General features: G+C 38.8%; 1 protein-coding gene across 1 annotated transcript; it reads left to right on the top strand.

Moving 5' to 3' along the window:
• Window positions 1-328: 328 nt before the first annotated feature.
• Window positions 329-13,933, top strand: LOC137298224 (uncharacterized). Its single transcript, XM_067830395.1, has 8 exons — window positions 329-529; window positions 4,883-5,040; window positions 9,187-9,303; window positions 9,804-9,855; window positions 10,555-10,704; window positions 11,336-11,935; window positions 12,115-12,260; window positions 12,700-13,933. Exons 1-8 carry the CDS (start codon window positions 430-432, stop codon window positions 12,784-12,786), a joined length of 1,410 nt encoding a protein of 469 aa, XP_067686496.1. The 5' UTR covers window positions 329-429; the 3' UTR covers window positions 12,787-13,933.
• Window positions 13,934-18,396: the final 4,463 nt, after the last annotated feature.

Here is an 18,396-nt window from a genome sequence, read left to right as displayed (position 1 = left end):
CGGGACAAAAACCTCAATCACAAATCCAAACACACACATAGCACACAAACCGGGTCGGTCAGATGTAACCGGTTTCATAAACGAGATTTAGACAAGCCCTGGAGATCATAGAAAACCGGTCCATCTCCCCTTGACGTTTCAAACCGGTTTGTTATGCACTCTACGATACCTTAGAATGATTTCGCAGGAGGCGTGACAATACGTCACGATTCTGACTAACCTACTTCGGGCAGAAAATAATAATCGTGCTCCCCTGTGTATGTAAGCGAGACTTATTCAGGGTGGGGCGATTGTATACCCTGACAAGGCATATTTGGCCTCTCTGTGCTTGTAGCTTAAGTGGTTTATGTTTACCAGACAGTGATTGCGGATTTTGTACAACGCATGGTGGCAGATAGATTCATGATGTAAAGACGACAGTATAAATCAATGAAGGATTATTGTAGAGTACATTTTAGTGGATTATCGCCCGGAATCAGGATTATCATCGGCATAACTTTACTTCATCATGTAGTACTTGATACTCAAGGTTTGTACATGTTTTCACTATCTTCAAAATATGTTTGTCTAATGATGTGTACAGACATAGCGTTGATGTTCGGTTAAGCTGTTCGAATCGCAACGCTTCTCTGGACGAAGAACCTACAGAAGAGGACAGATATCATTTATCACTGTAAATATACCTTTCATATGTTCTCATCTCAAGGTTGGTATTACCCAGTTAAATTAACATTTAGGTAAGTGGAAAATCACATTACAGCAATTACCTTTCCATAATGAAATCGATTTTATGCACAAATTCACAATTTGTCAAAACTTCCCCAAGGTGAGAATTATCAATGGCCATTTAAATACATAATGAAATAGTCTGTTCTCGCAAGTGTAGTACAGTCTATTGTGACAGTTACATACGTATTCACACATTCTACATATTCAGTGTTTTTACCTGGATGCAGGCCATGCCCTTGGTTGATCATTATCCATTCCTTGTCCTCAATCGACGATTCATGCACACAGTCGGTGTTGTTTTAATATTCACACAGCTTCTCAGTTGCACACCTTAATGCCAAATCTACCTACAGCTCTCAGCCTTTCACCTTCACATATGCTTACATAACTAAAACCTAACCCCGAACCCTCTACCCACATGTATATGGACACACCCCAGCTCCCAATTTTTCACCTACATCTATGCTTACATACCTATACCCTATACCTATACCTATACTCCCAACCTTCTACCTTCATGTATGTCTGCTTATCTATACTCAAACTCTCAACCTTCCGCCTACAAGTATACCTATAGCTAAGTATCTATACCCTAGCTCCAAATGTTCTACATACATAGTTGCCTACATATCTATACCCAAACTCCCAACCTGCTACCTACATGAATACCCACATACATATAACCTGGCTCCCAACCTTCTACCTACAAGTAGACCTAGGTATCTATACCCCTACTCTACACACATGATTGCCTACATATCTATACCCGAGCCCCAAACTTCTACTCTCATGAACAGATGCATCCACCCATCCATCCATCCATCCATCAATCCATACACACGCACACGCACGCACGCACGCACGCACACACATATACATACACACATACATACATACATACATACATACATGTTCAGTTCACACTTTCTATCTCTATCAAAAACATATCTCCAATTCAACCCAAACGAATACCAACAGTTATCAATCCGTCTACGTGTATGTGCCTTTTAGTCACCTAAATCCAAACCAGTACACCTGTACATTATACCTGCCATATTCATACAAACACATTTGTTTGTATATGCCAGTCTACGTGCTTCCTGTCCTGTCTAAACACCCAGTACCTACGGGTGACAATTCTTATCTCCGCGTACCTAACAAACAACAACATGAGGTCACACTACATGGATAAATGATTTCTTTATTCACGTTGCTCATCCATAAAGTTTGTCCCTAGTGGCCACTGATAATCTATGGCTTGTGGGGGTGATGATGATATTTATCAAGAAGCATGTAAAATGTGAATGAACCACCCTAATATTTATGCACAAAAGTTAATGCTGCATGCATTTCGACTACCTGCTCAAGAGGAACACTAATTTAGTTCATTATAGCCGTAGTTGGTTGTATGCATTTTGACTACAATATGCACCTGACCCCGATTTCTCAAAACAAGCTTAAGTCTCAGTTTTGACTTAAGCTTGAATGTTAACTCAAATTTGAGTAAACACAGGAAATTTTCCCAGAATGAACTGAAATCAATATTAAACTCAAACACAGAAGATATTTTGAATTTGGTGGATAGTTTACCTAGGCATGCATGTCTTTTTTTGTCTTATCATACAGTTGAATTAAAATTCACCAGTTTCATTTCGTCAAGCTCAGTTTGAAATTTGTGTAAAAACTTGAATTTGTTTCGAGAAATCGGGGTCAAGCCTCTGAAAGAACAATAGTTGTATGCATTTCGACTTCAATATACACCAGGACTCAAAAGGATCCCTAGTTTAGTTCGTTAATTTGTCATAACTGTGAAGTCGTTATAAGCGAGTTCGTTATAAAGTTAGTCAACCACTTTTTCATAAGGGAGACTCAAATACAAGAAAGAATGATCTGCGTGTATCTGCATGAGGTCATTGCATTACCCGACTGGGACGTGTAAACAGTGTTTGTGCCAGGTACGTCTCATCGAAAGGTATTATCTGCCATTCGTCAATATTAGCATTGTCCCTTCCTGGATATGATCCATATTTAATTTGCTCTTGTGAAGATTTACATGGCTACTTTATAACAGACTGATCAATATAGTATTACATAATTATCTGTCAAACTACACTATACAAGGATTCCTCAATAAAATGTAAACACATGTCGTGTTTGATCATAGTGCAAGGAATCATATAACAACGGTCGATTTGCATAATTAAGCTTTTTCGTGCAGACTAAGTACTTCCGCCGCATCGAAATAGATGGACAAATTCTACTGTAGGTCATATAGTGGGTCAATTTACATATTTAAATGCATATGTCGTTAATTAATGATCCAAGTCCACTTTACTGAGAGAATGAGAATGTATTTGTGAAGGTACTAAAACATCGATAAAAATAAAAATAGTACTCAGTGTTTCAATTTGTGTGCATACAAATTATGACTTTTCGTACAGGTCAGTAAATATCTATAACTTAGTAATTCTTTCTGGAACTATGAAATCAGTCTCAGCATGAGCTAAATTCGAAATATGCTTGAATGTAAACTAGCGTCCAGAAGAAACGCCACTAAATATTTTTTTGGCGAAAGCAAAATGTGGTAACTTTAAGTGTCTTATTGTAAACAGCAATCATTCAGCAACAGTATTTAATGGATAACAAGAAGAAAAACAACGTAGCTCGTGATCTAAGATAACATGAATGACACAAGGGTGCATTATGCAGTATTCGATCACCAGTAAAGAATCTACTGGGAACCTTTACAATTTTCTGGGCAGAACATATTGTTCAATACCAGGTGTGGTTCCCCCACAGCGTTTCACAATCTGCTGACACCAGAAATTGGTTTGATAGGTAGTAACCATGTGGGGAATCGAACTAGGTTCTTCGGCGTGGCGAGCGACGCTTTAATCATAAGGGTACCCGACCCACCGACTACCGAATCCTGAGCATGGGTAATTGTGTTTTATTGCACGGTCAGGTTTACGACACAGACAATGAACAATCTGTGAATATTCTGTGAGGAACGTGTAATTGCTAATAATTGCTTTGTCAGTCAAGAATTGCTGTTTGCCTTGTTTGCCTGTGTGCCTTCAAAAATGACAAGTAATCCGCAAATACCCTTTCGAGGGTTAATTTTAATACTGCCCTGTCCTATTCTATGAAAAAGCAGAAAAATGTTATAGTTCTAATTTCACATATAAACATCAACTCTGTAAGTCTATTGTCGAAACGACATGATGATTCATCAACAACTGAAATTTCATGACGTCATGAACAAATGATCTCATCTTTCAAGTTGATTCCTTCATGTGACGTCACACTGATTTGGACAATTTCGCAAACAACCTAACCTTTCAGTACGAAGCTCTATGAGTAGTAACTGAATAGAATTTTCTCACGTTGGTTCTATAAAGGATAATGCGCCATACATCACAGACGAAAGCTATAATAAATAATGTATTTGGTCACCAGAGGATGTGTGTGGTAGGTGTGGTCGCTCTTATAGCCACCTACCCTGTGCGACTACTGTTTTGGTTCTTGGAAAATTGATCATGACACAATCCAAGTGTACAACCTTGCTGATAGATTTTGTTGATGAGCGTAATATAATATAGCATTCCTCGCATTAATTTCACGACGCATTTTCAGCCGCATGTCTGCATCGCATTAACAGTGTGACGCATATATTTCACGAGGCATTTTCATGAGGGGTTGGTTTGCATGCGAATTAACAACATTGCACATTAATTTAGCAGTGCCTGGTGCAAGCAATAGCTGCATAGATATATGCGCTATATAAATATCCTATTATAATTTCATTACGCAATTTCAGCCGTTGGTCTGAATCGTATTAACAACGTTACGCATCAAATTCATGACGCATTTTCAGCGGTTTGTCTATATTCGCATTGCCATGCATTACTTTCATGTAGACTTCCTCTCGTCAATTTCATGACGAAATTTACGCCGTTTGTTTGCACGAGTATTAACAGGGCACGTTCCTTTCATGACGCATTTTAAGCCGTTGGTCAGCATCACGTTAATAACGTGGCCTATTTATTTCACGACACATTTTAAGCCGTTTGTCTGCACTAACATTAGCAACGTTACGTATTAATTTAATTAGTCACATTATTTGCTTACTGACATAAAACATTGTCTTCAGCCGTTACCCTGTCCCCTTTCGACGGATGTGGGCCCGGTCGACAGAATATCCTTAGCTCTGATGAGTTGGACATCGTTCTGAAATGGATGCCAGATACGTTCAAGAACCCGGACGATATATGTGTGACGCAACTCGGCGAGGGATCATATCTCTGTCGAGTAAGTATTCATATCTGTGTCGAGTAAGTATTCATATCTTTTTCGTGTAAGTATTCATATCTGTGTCGTGTAAGTATTCATATCTGTGTCGTGTAAGTATTCATATCTGTGTCGAGTAAGTATTCATATCTTTTTCGTGTAAGTATTCATATCTGTGTCGTGTAAGTATTCATATCTCTGTCGAGTAAGTATTCATATCTGTGTCGAGTAAGTATTCATATCTTTTTCGTGTAAGTATTCATATCTGTGTCGTGTAAGTATTCATATCTTTTTCGTGTAAGTATTCATATCTGTGTCGAGTAAGTATTCATATCTGTGTCGAGTAAGTATTCATATCTTTTTCGTGTAAGTATTCATATCTGTGTCGTGTAAGTATTCATATCCTTTTCGTGTAAGTATTCATATCTGTGTCGTGTAAGTATTCATATCTGTGTCGTGTAAGTATTCATATACCGATATTACTAAGCATATGTGTATCTAAGGCTGTTTCACAAAGGACGTCCTCGTTTCATTTCACCATAAAAGTGGTCATTTGAACACAGGTCAAGTGAATGCAGGACATTCATAAACACGTTATGTATATCTTAAAAGTGCTCTGACAACTTCGAGGATAATTACCTGTCTTCTTGCAGTTTTATGCAGTCTTCAGATAATCTGAAACTGACCACTCCACGATTAAGACTAAATCGCAAGCATATGTCACATGCAAATGCGTGCTGAGTGTACACGTCAAACAAAGACACGGAGACGGGTGTATTCTTTTAAATTATTAACTCTTTGAGTGTTGAATTCCTGTCTAAACAATTCTTACGCAAGATTATTTTGATATTGGTTGAAACCTTCATGAAAAGAGCTTGCGCGACTGCAACAAAACTCGTTTTGAGGTATTGACACAAAAGGTGCTTGAACATTACTCGACACGAAGGGAAATGGGAGGTTATCTACGAAGCATGACTGGAGAAGTGGCTAAAGCGCTAGGCGCTCGTGATCGAGCGAGCTTGAGGTGTCGGGATCAAGCCCTACTGTGACCGGGTGTAAAACCTTGTGTGCAGTGTCACAACCCCTATTGTGCACAACCCTGTGCATTTAAATCAACCTATGAATCCGTTGGTAGATTACCAGATGGTGGACACATGAATACGTGCAAACACCTAGTTGCGAGTACAGCAACGTACACTAAACTTCGACAAACTAAGTACCATGTGATTATGTGTCCCAGTGCTGTCAAAAGGTAAGGATGAGAAAGTCGCAGTAAGTCGGTACCCTTTGTGGATGCAAGAGTTGTATGCTCATCGGGGAGTGACAAAGATATGTGCCGTTGACCTTGACATCCAATGATCGAAGGAAAAGATATCAGCGCCTTTGGCATGTACTAGTTGTGTGGATATGTGCGCCATATAAATATCCTAAACTAATAGTCAATCTGGTCAATGATTCTTGTCATTGGTATTTTTTCGCAAAGGCGAGAAATCTGTTACGAAAAGGTTGTATCTTCAAACGTATAACTCGTCCACGAATAGACTTTAGTGATTTAAATTTTACACCAGTTTAGAAGAACGTTATGTCTATACAACCAAGTGGATGCTTTTACACAACGAAGACGCTGAGCGCGATGGTGACGACGTAGCACGACCTTGACGTCGGGTTTCTTGGCTCGCTTTCAACGTGTTCCGTACAGTTTGACCGGGTATCATCCGAAGTCCAGGCACCCTGCCTGTTGTGCTCTCTCTTGGCAGTACAATCACGCAACAGTAGTACCCGGACTGCAGTGGTAACTCGAGGTCTGCCTGTACGGGGACGGTCATTTGTTATACCTGTTTCGTTGCAACGAGCTACAAACAGTGATCTCTTGCTCAGACTAACATTCAGACGTCTGGCAATAGAAGACTGGTAATCTCCAGCTTGCATTCTTTCAATGGCGATGTGTGGCAGAGTCAAGACGTGACGTAGTGATTTGACCTTGAATTTCCTTCAAAACGAATGACAATTCGGAAAGTAATCTGGATATTTATGGCCAGACAGTGAATGCTGTTTGCTGCACAATTTTACCTGGGAAGTGATTTCTGTTGCCTTGTGGCGATGCCTTTTTAATCCTTGTAAGAAATCCCATCCAAATCAAGATTGTCAGATTTTTTGTCGATTTCATCGATTTTGTAAAATCATGTTATTTCACATGGGTTATATAGGCTGACGATTGTTGGAACACAATAGGTAATTAATAGATTTTTAAAAATACAAATCCACGATGCGTTTTGGGGGTGTTGGGGTTGGGAGGATAGTAAAATTACAGATGCCGCTGTTCCAATGGACGTCTTGGGTTCGAATTCGGGTGGTTTGCTAGGTTAGTGGTGTGAAATTATTTGTTTGTCTATCATTGAACAGTATCAGATCATTGATATACAAAATCTTAATGCCATTTCCGGCCTTCATCCTTTTCTTTAGATTTATTTATCAGAAATAATACTAAAAGCAACACGTGGAAGCCTTTAACATTAAAAGTCTTTAACATTAAGTACTTAATAAATCCTGAACACTTCAGGTAAAGTTGCTGGACCAAACCTAATGCATAGGGTTTACCAATCAGAACAGAAAATAAGTCATACGAACATAGAATCGGATGAACTAAAAGTGGAATACAACAGGTGCCGATATGGATGACTACTTGTTGCCGAAAATGTTTTTAATACACATTGAATACTTAAGCACATGTGTGGCATGAAATACTGAGTCAGAGACCCGTTTCACAAAGTTATCGTACCTCTACAAATATCGTAGTTCTATGTAACAGTATATGAGGTGCGACAGTCGTGGAACTACGATAGATTTGTGAAACGGGGCCCAGGAAATGTTACACAACAGGGCGATAATACATTTAAACCGTCTCTTTCAAAACAATCATTCAATGGAATTTCTGTTTTCTCTTTAACAGTTGTCATGTTTGTAGAATAGAAAAGCCTTTACTAGGTGTACTTATAACAAACGTGGTTGTGATTTTAGAGTTGGGAATAATGAGAAAGGACTCACATGGAGTAAAACGTCATCTCAGCTCGATGAGCAAGAACTGGAAATCAATGAACCTAGCCAGTCGGCACCCCTCTTGCCATGATGCTGATGTTCGTTTAGAAGTACACCTCCGCGGTGCCAGTGGCATATATTCCAAAACCTGCTAAACCCATGGGCTAATGGAACTTATAACATGATGTTGTGGCTTATTAAGAAGTCACCAAGACATAGATGATGGAAACATTGTTTATTATACAAAATAATGTAACCTATTTACCAAGCACGCAACAGAAACACCAATGTGAAATTGGTCACAGAATCAAGCACACAAGTGTGGGCCTCAAAATGAAATATTATACCCAATCACAGATCATTCACAAGATATGTTTAAAATTGCTTATCGTTGCAACTGAAGACACTTGCAGTGTGGCGTTGTGAGACCCCCATTTCTGCCATACATTGGGCTTGTGAAAGACTCGACATTGCTGTGATGTTAGTTTTGATACTGTATAGTTCCACTGCTCTATATCTGTATTTATGCAACAGTTAAGCAGGAGTATTTTCAATAAGTTCATTTATAATGTTTTTTGAATATTTCAAGCCAGCAGAAATTAATTTAATCACGGACTTATACCTTACTTTTCGACTACAGAATGCCTTTTGGGAAATGTTTTCTGAAAACATTTCACTTTATGGCAATAAAGTAATTTCTGTAATTCCGAAAACGTTAACTTAAAAGTGATAACTTCTTTTCCGTACTGCTAGGTACAATGTGGCTAGGTAGATTGCTTTAAATCTAAATAATCAAAAGGATAATGCTACATTAACAAGCACAGTTCAAAACATAGTATGATAATTACACCACCATTCACATATATTTAAGTTATCAGGATTACACAAATATTTGACAATGTTGAGATCTCACCATTCCTTATAAGCAGATGCCCTAAAAACGCATCATGTTGGTTCGAGCCCTAACAGAGCATTTATGAAACACTTTTAAACGGATGTCAAAGTTATAATAGTTCTAGTTAACCTGTGTGCATTTAATTATTTGAGTTTGATTCTTGTCGGTGTACACAACTGTCATGATAAATAATGACTAATTCACCGGAGAGACGTCACCTGTCTGTTCTGTATCAGGATGCGTACGGTGGGGACTACAGCGGCATCTGTCGGTCGATGTGGTGCATGGACCCTTCCACTGGGGTGTGCACTCTCGCCGACGCCAACGACGGTGTACAGTGTGGGAACAAAAAGGTAGGGAACGCCAGGTGCACTTTGTCTCAAATAGTGCGACACGTATTTACCTGCAGCCTTGGAGATTCGATTTAGGGTTGGTCTCCATCAGCAGAAACTAATTCTGAAACTTATCTTAACGGGATCGGGTGGTCGGGAACCGCCAGATGCAACACGCAAACAAAATACGACAGGAATTTACCAGTTCGTGAGGATTCGGGGTAAGGTTATCTCCAGCAACCCAAACCTGTGGTAAAAGGCGATGAAAGGGATCTTATGGTCGGGAACCGCCAAATGCAATATCCTCTTAAATTAGAGCGACATAAATTTACCTCTCAAGCATTTGCATGAAATGAGGAGACACCAGAGAGAAACACTGGGAATGCAAATAGTCTAAGTATACGGAAAGACTATACTTTATGTGACGTAATGATCAGTGACGCATATGGCGAAAGGGGTGATGACATCATGCGGCATGACCTCGCACTATGTTTGTGATATGAATGTTTATTTGTTAACAGTGGTGCCTCACAGGGGAATGTCGCTTTTCTCATCAAGCCGTCGCCACTCCAGGTAAGCTGACAAGTGTTTTCCATAGGTTCATAAAAAGCTCATACTAAATGTTTTATTCGTTATGTTATGAATATCAAAGGTATATTTTTGAGATTCAGTCGACATTAGATATAATTAGTAAACACAGTCACATAATTCAATTACTATTCTACTGGGTAGCATCTTCTCTATGAATCTTTTAACCTTTAGAACTTCAGCAGACATCAATACTCTTGTGTTCCATTGATCGTTAAATTTATTCCGCTGAAGGCGTGTAAAGTGCATTGATACGGTGTCCCTGCATTTGTCAGACACCCCGGCTGTCCAGTTCACAGAATTATATGGTTGAGAGAACATAAAAGCAAAGGTTGTTACCCATTACGATAATAGACAAGTCCAACTGATAGTACTGTAATCAGATACTTTGAAAGGATATGGTGAAACCAATAATGTGTCATAGGTATATCTATTTGCTGACAATACTCTGGTGCTTAGGTGTCTCAAGATTCTACGACCCTAGGTACTGAGCCTGAGATATATTATCGTCCTCTTTCTGTTATTCCTGTTGACCTGGTATTTCCTTTAAAAGACTGTATTTCAGTCACTTTGACATACCATATAATAAAATTGCTTCATGAAAATACTATTTTCATTTTTCTCTCTCTCAAAAGATGGCATGTTTCCACAACAAGGTACTGAAGAAGCATACATATATTTCAGATTCATGTCCATTCGGCGACAGTGTAATGTCCAACGGCTTTGGAATGTCGTGTCCAGATATGATATCACGTGACAAGAAGCTGTGCTATGACACCAGTATGGAACAAATGTGTTGCCAGTCTTGTCAAGCTGTGAGGACATACTTGATAGGTATTTGACACAAACGTTTTGTTTTGCATTGGTTTAATCATATCTGATTTCTCTGCAAGATGTTACATGAATAATCTGCAAATTTGGGCGACTGAGTATGCTAATGCAAAATGTAGATGTAATAAATATACTTAAGATGTAAATCTTATCAAACCCATCTGTTCGCCTTTTCAACGACGCACACACCTACATGTCGTTTATGACCGTGATCTGAAACTAACAGAGTTTAGAACATTAAGACAAAAAAATATGGATGACAACTTCTAGTTCTTTATATGTCACACCGTTTCCGGTGTTGCCCCAACTTCACTTGACAAAGGATCAATCAATAACCCCAAAACGTTGTGACATGCAATGAACTAGAAGTTTACATCCATGTCATTAACCTTTACTTCAGTACCAGCTTCTAAATTCCTCTCAAGAATCTCAGTCAATCCATTGGTTGACATATTGAAAATAGATCAACCCGGTTGGGAAATGATGACATGCATCATCCAAGTCAGCAAGGCGAACTAACCGATCTCGTTAGTCTTTTGAAAAAGCAGGTCATAGATAAGAACAATTCTAACCCGGATCTTACTCAAGACGGAATTCAGTATAAAGCTTTCTGTAACGTTTCATAATTCTTTAGGATGCAGATACGGTGATAGGACAGACGGGTGCAGCAGAGCTGATTGTCCACTGATGACCACAAATGGTCTGTTGAATTGCTGCCAGACATGTTCCTATCTTATCCCAACGGAAGTACCTCCAACGACTTCAACAGCTCCAAGCACCAGCCAAGGTACAACTAGACCAGAGATAGAAACTTCTACACGAATGCCCCGATCTGAATCGAGAACCACGGAGATGCGTGGATCGGGGGCAACGACAACGACAACGTACATCACTTCAACATCCCGTACATCAGCAACAAGGTACTCGGAACCAACAACTACCAGACCACAGTCTACGGTTACAACCAGCAGTCAGTCAGACACAGCAACGACCCCTGCGGGGCCTACTGGGACAACAGCTGGACAAACAACGACTTCAACCAGTGGTCAGCCAGGTACCACGGCAACTACAGCGGAGCGTACTGGGACAACAGCCGGACAAACAACTACTTCAACAAGTGGTCAGCCAGAAACTACAACAACTGCAGCGGTGATTACTGGGACATCTGCAGGACCATCTGACACTAGCCAACCAGGAACAGGAATTACTGGGTCCCAACAGGATAGTCCCAACGGTAAGTTAAACGCAAACGGTGAGTAAAATCGTTTATATTCGTATTCATTTTCGTCATCTATTTGATTATGATATTGTAAAACTTGTAAATGTAGGGTGAATGACAAAATATATTAGATTATGGATTTTGATTTGATTTGACATTATTTTCTGATTCGTGTGTTAATTTACTTGTTGCAGTTGTTGCTATGGGAACAGGCATTGGTGTTGGAGCAGTCGTCTTGATAGTTGTCATTGTGATAGTTGTCTATGTCGTAAGGAAACGAACGTTGACGTCACAACCATTGCAGAACATGGCATCTGAAGATGATCATTCCATAGGCGGGGTACGTTTTCTCACAGGCCCTAAGGATAACAAGTAATGGCGATGGTTAAGAAATTACACTGGACAAAATAATTTATTGGGATATTGGTATTTTATATAGTCGATATGTTATCAGTGCGTTGATAAATAAATATATCACTACTAATGATTTCAAAATGTACATATATCCCTAAATGTTTTTGTCCGGTATTGTAGGGCTTCATTCACAAATTGGTAACCGCCGTATTTCCATAAAGATGTATATATGTATGCGTGTGCGTGTGCGTGTTCTCTCTCAATATATATGACGACAATGGATTATAACGAAATTATCATTCTTGCCAATGTGTGTTTCTCAGTCATTTACCGTCATTATGCAAATTACACAGTTTCCTGATTCAGAGAATAATTTGAAAATTTAAACCTAGAATACACATTTCCACACATTCTTCGATTTTCAGGATTCATTTAGTCGTTTGACAGCAGATATGAATGTTACCAGTACTACCTGGTACCCAAGCTATCGAACATTCACCCATATGGACTGACCAAGTCACCGGAAGTGACCAGGCACCACATTCAAGTTCGGTGACATAAACTTTGATTCATTTTTCTGTTTGAAGGGAAAACTACCAACTTCAACTCACTACAGATACTTGTGTTGATTTCTGTTCTGATGTGTTCATTATAAGTTCTCTCCCTTTGGCCTTCTGTTGCTAAATGTTTCAACAGTATTCAAACCCCGTTGTTATTTTCGTTGGCGAAATCGACCTCACGACACCACATGTGGATGGACAGACACATAAAATAAATCTTGTTGCACATGATAATTTTGAATATATATTCAACTCAACTTATTTGAGGTTTCTCAAAGACTTTTCAATACACATGAAGAATCGGTTGTCGTGGCAACGTCAACGTGACGTCATGCTACTCAAGTCTTCGACTTGTTATGAGTTCCATTAAATGGAGGTATCATTGTTTGTCTGGTTCAATCTTACTAAATGGTTAAAGAGTCGTCACCTCAAAGGCCAAGGTTCGAAATCAATTTTAGGGGTCTCCCGCCTTGATATTACTTAAATATTGCTCAAACGCAAAACTTTCACCCTACTTTACAATGTACCGTGTGTAACGCCCTCTTCAACATTCAGTATTGTTTTCTTTCTCCCTATATACCCCTATTTCTCCCTTTACCTCTGTGAAACCTGAAAAACTGTCAGCCTAATGGTACGCTAGTGTTAATTAGACTTTGGTGCATGTACTATTTTCAGCAAATTGGTTAATCTGAGAGAAGGTGTGTAATTGATGAAACATATATGTTCATGTTGTGTATGTGTCTACTGTTATGTAACTAATCAGAAGTTGTTTATAGGACCAAGGGATGGCGGGGTAGCCTAGTGGTTAAAGCGTTTGCTCGTCACGCCGAAGGCCCGAGTTCTATTCCCCACATGGGTACAATGTATGAAGCCTATTTCTGATGTCCTCCTCGGTGATATTGATTACTAACTGCGTCGTAAAACCATACTCATTATGTCAGTCAGTTTACGAAATTCTTGTCAATGCACAAAGGATTGAAATATCTGCCATATCCGTGTTATTTAATGTGAGGGTAATTGTATACACAGTTTTTTCGTCAATGTTGTTTCTAGAATTGTGTAACCTTTATTACCGATGATAATTAAAGAGTGATCCCTACACTTTCCAGTTTGTTTTACACTGATCCACAACCTTTGAAAACACCTCCCTAGCATGGTGGTTAGAGCCTGTCCCCCGAGAACGGAAGATCTCGGGTTCGATGTCGTGCCATACCAAAAGACGTTACTTGTTGGTCCCTGCTTGGCACACGACATTAATGGGTACAACAAGGACTAGTATGACTTGGAGTGGGTATATTGTGTCTGATGGGGTATTCGTGCCTAAGTACTCCCATACTATTGTTCACGTTGCGATTTAAGCGAATCATTTATGTTTATCATCACTGAAAACGAATTCGTTTGGTTTATGTTATTGTTTATTCCTAGTGTTAATCACCGGATTGTCTGGTTCAGATTCGATTATTGACAGATCGCCTTCACACAAGTGGAATATTGCTGAGCGCAACGTTAAATATCCAACAACTAAAAATGTGTCTTCGCCTGTAAAAACATTTCATGAGCGGTATTAGGAGTTTATCACTAATTTTGTTTGTTTGTGTCACGATAACCGCTCCCTTTGTTTACATTTCAACTGACTAAAGTCCCCGTGGTCTTTACATTTATTAAGCCTTCTAACGATGTCACGACCGTCATAGTGACGTTATTTTTGTCTTCGTTTACATTGATTTGAGTAAGTAGGCGTCAAAGAATAAAGTCGTTTTCATACACGTATTGACTTACATTTGAAGTTGAATAATATGACCCTTTAAGGGAATGTCATAACTAGTTCACTTATAAATACATTCAATGCATCTGCTACGGAGTGTTGATACAAATGATCACCAGCCGTTATTGTCACTTACAAAAACTGCTCAATGAGGCAGTAAACAGTATGTGTAGAAGGGATGATAAAAAATAATGTTAAAAAATCAAGGTGTTCTAGCCCTGAAATGGACAAGCATTTACTGTGTTTTCACTATCAACTACAAGTAAGTACAATATGTAATTTTTTATCAAGTAAATCAAACGTATTGTATTACACAAATTGTATTATACAGTACATATTTTTAATTACGAACTATAAACTAGCCATATTTATAATGTTAAAATATAAAACATAAGTAATTTTCTACCATATTACTAATATAGGATATTGAAGAAATAATAAATAAGTACTAAATCCATTAATAATATAGACGTACAAGTATTTGAAAGGTGACAAGGCCATGCACCGTATTACTTAGTAGTGACTCATTTAAATCTTGACTAATCTTAATTAAAACAGCTATCTACATTTACACTTTACACCAAAGTTTAAGTCGGCCATATTTGTACAAATGCGTCTATGTTAAGGTATCGTGATTAGATCACTTGTGCTATAATCGTTGTAGAAACCTCGTGGTGCGGCTGTCCCAAATAGAAATCATATCAACTCTTGTTTTGTTTTTTTTCAAAACATTAATAACATAGTCTGAAAGTGATCGATTCCCTAGTTGCTGGAATTCTCCCTTCAGACCTGACTGTTAAAACTACACCAAGTATCCAGCTATTTTCCTCATTGCCTAATCCCGAAAATATTTACCACCCTTTGCAAGTCGTTGTTACGTATAGTAATTGTTCAAAACACAAATGTATAGTAAATTGGTGTTGGATCCCTACTCCACCAACGATAATATATTCTCCGTATTACAATATATTTTCATAAAAAACACAATAACATATTGTGAGGGAAAGGGGCAGATTTTACTGCCTCTTCATTGACAGCAAGAAAGCAGTGCCAACTGTACATCGGTAGACTGTGTACTGAATCTTTCTGCAGTTAATAGTAACGGCAGATATCCAGTTCATCACGCCAGTGTTCAATGATATATAAGCTGGTTGGGGAGTCATTATAATTATGTCCAGATGTTTGACTCGCCGTTGCAGCACCTGCCAAGAAAGTATTTTAAGTGCATAATTATTGTACGAAAGTTTCGTACCCTCATGACAAGTTGGTTGCTAGTGTAACGCTTCCTATTCAGTAATATTCCACTTAAAAGGCTGCTGCCTGTCAATAATCGTGTCAGACAATCCAGTGGTCGACAGCATGAGTATCGATCTACGCAAAGGGACTCGATGGCATATGTCAACCAAGTCAGAGAGCCTGACCATCCGGTCCCCCCAAGTCTCCCCTTACGGCAAGCATGGGTTACTGAAGACCAGTTCTAACCAGGAACTTCACGGGTCTTACTGTAATAATAGTTCATGATCTCTTAAGCTCATTTGGGACAGTTGATTAAATTACCCTTATTGAATTATTATCGATCTAACGATGAATGTAATCACATTATTACATTTGAAATTAATCCGTTACATTTATTCATTTTTTTATCTATTTTATACTGTATATATACCTTCAATGCTATGTTTTCAGAAGCCTTGTCAGTGGGAACTGCGAAAATCTCATGTAAGGTGGGCTGACTAAAGATGTTATCTGATCTGGACAGAATTAATTAATCCATTGTTTTCCAGAAACAGCCAAGATAGTTAAGAGACAATCTATATTCAGAGGTGCGTATTTCCTCAAACGTCACCACCAACATACATTTCCTCCTCCCGTTGTTTCTTAAAGACGCGAACATGGCTTAACATAACTGAGTGTATATGAACGTAAAGCTATGGCAAACTGACACGAACCTATTGCGAGCGAATACAAACCTATTGCAAGGAAAGCAATAATATAGCAATGGACGGCAAACATATAGCAAGGGAATGTAAACATATTGCAAGGGAATGCGAACCTAATGCAAGGGAGTACAAACATATAGCAAGGGAATACGAACCTTCTGCAAGTGAATGCAAATACTGTATATAGGAAAGGAATGCAACCCTGTCTATAGTAAGGGAATACGAACATATTGCAAGAGAATACAAACCTACTGCAAGTGAATGCAAATTTATAAAAAGTGAATGCAATCACATAGCAAGGGCATACAAACCTTAACCAGAGGAATACGAACCTACTGCAAGTGAATGCAAATATATAGCAAGAGAATGCAAACATGTAGGAAGTGAATGCAAACCTATAGCTAGAGAATGCGAGTCTATTACAAGGGAATGCAAGCATGTGGGGTGGGAATTTAAACATATAGAAAGGGAATGCAAACCTATAGCAAGGGAATACGAACCTACCGCAAGTGAATGCAAATATATAGCAAGGGAATGTAAAACATATAACAAGGGAATACAATCATATAGGAAGTGAATGCAAACACACAGGAAAGTCAAAACGTTACACAACAGTCTCGTTTCCTGGTGACCGGGTTACGTCCTACTGCGCACATTAGTGCAATAACCAGTCCAGAAATTAGACTGATTCATTTAACTGGATACACAAATATTAATCACTATCATTTGATACATCTAAGCACTTGTATTTTGCAACACTACGTCCCTTCTAATCCTTGCAAACACGTCGTACAGTGTGCTCTGTCGTACAGCGAGCTCTGACAAAAGGACTTCTGGAAATCGTTGAAATTTCTCTAAACGAGGCTCACCCGCTAGAAACGTGTGGCGAAATTGATATCATATCAATCCCATTATGGGTTACTGCACTACACTGAAAAAACCAGCAACACATAACAGGTGTAACCAGTCAGCCGAATGCATTGTGAATCATTTTAAGATCTCGTCAAACAGGGACAGTCTGTGATGTCTTAGTTTATGTCATGCCGCCATAAAATATGAAAATATGGTGTTATTAAAGTTTAATATTTGTAAATACCATTTTCTGATGAAACAAAGAATTGGAATTCAGTGTAACCAGTGTTTATTGTAAAGTCTAGTTTAACTTTTACAGGAAAAAAATCGGATCGGCTAAAAAGTAGGTTATTGTCTGAATAGGTTAATGAGATTCACGCTTCGGTATGGGGAATGTAAACACATACTGCTAGCTAGGGAATACAAACCTACAGCAAGGGAATGCAAACATATAGCAAGGGAATGCAAGCATTGCATGGAGCGCAAAACTGTTGTATGGTATGCAAAACTATAGCGGGAGTGAAGAACGCACAACTTCTGCAAATGAATGGGCAACTGTACTAAGAGAAGCAAACGGTCCACGAATAACACTACATTCATTTTCAGTTATGACAAACAATGATGGTAAAGCAACATTATTAATAAAGTCAATAATGAAACAGATCAGACACAAATTATTCTTTCTATAACAATCATATGACTACACTTCTTGTATACTAAAATGTCAGAAAGTAGTAGAAAAGCTGAATAATTACACGTGTCCGTGACACCATGTTGTACGCTAGCATGGCCTTGGATAGTAATGAAGTAAGTTTTCATGTCGAGGCACCCATTCAGACAATGACGTATCACCTGACAGTCGTGTAGGTTACCGTGTTTCGGGTGAATTATTACCTCTGGCAGACAGGTTCACTATTGATGTCCATATGTCCTACACTGCCGTGAACTCTTCACTCATGCATTATAGCTTAAACATGACTGTTCAGTTGTTGAATGACCTTGGTG

This window comes from Haliotis asinina, chromosome 10 (genome assembly GCF_037392515.1).
Source record: "Haliotis asinina isolate JCU_RB_2024 chromosome 10, JCU_Hal_asi_v2, whole genome shotgun sequence".
Classification (NCBI taxonomy): domain Eukaryota; kingdom Metazoa; phylum Mollusca; class Gastropoda; order Lepetellida; family Haliotidae; genus Haliotis; species Haliotis asinina.
This window is presented reverse-complemented; position numbering and strand designations above follow the sequence as displayed.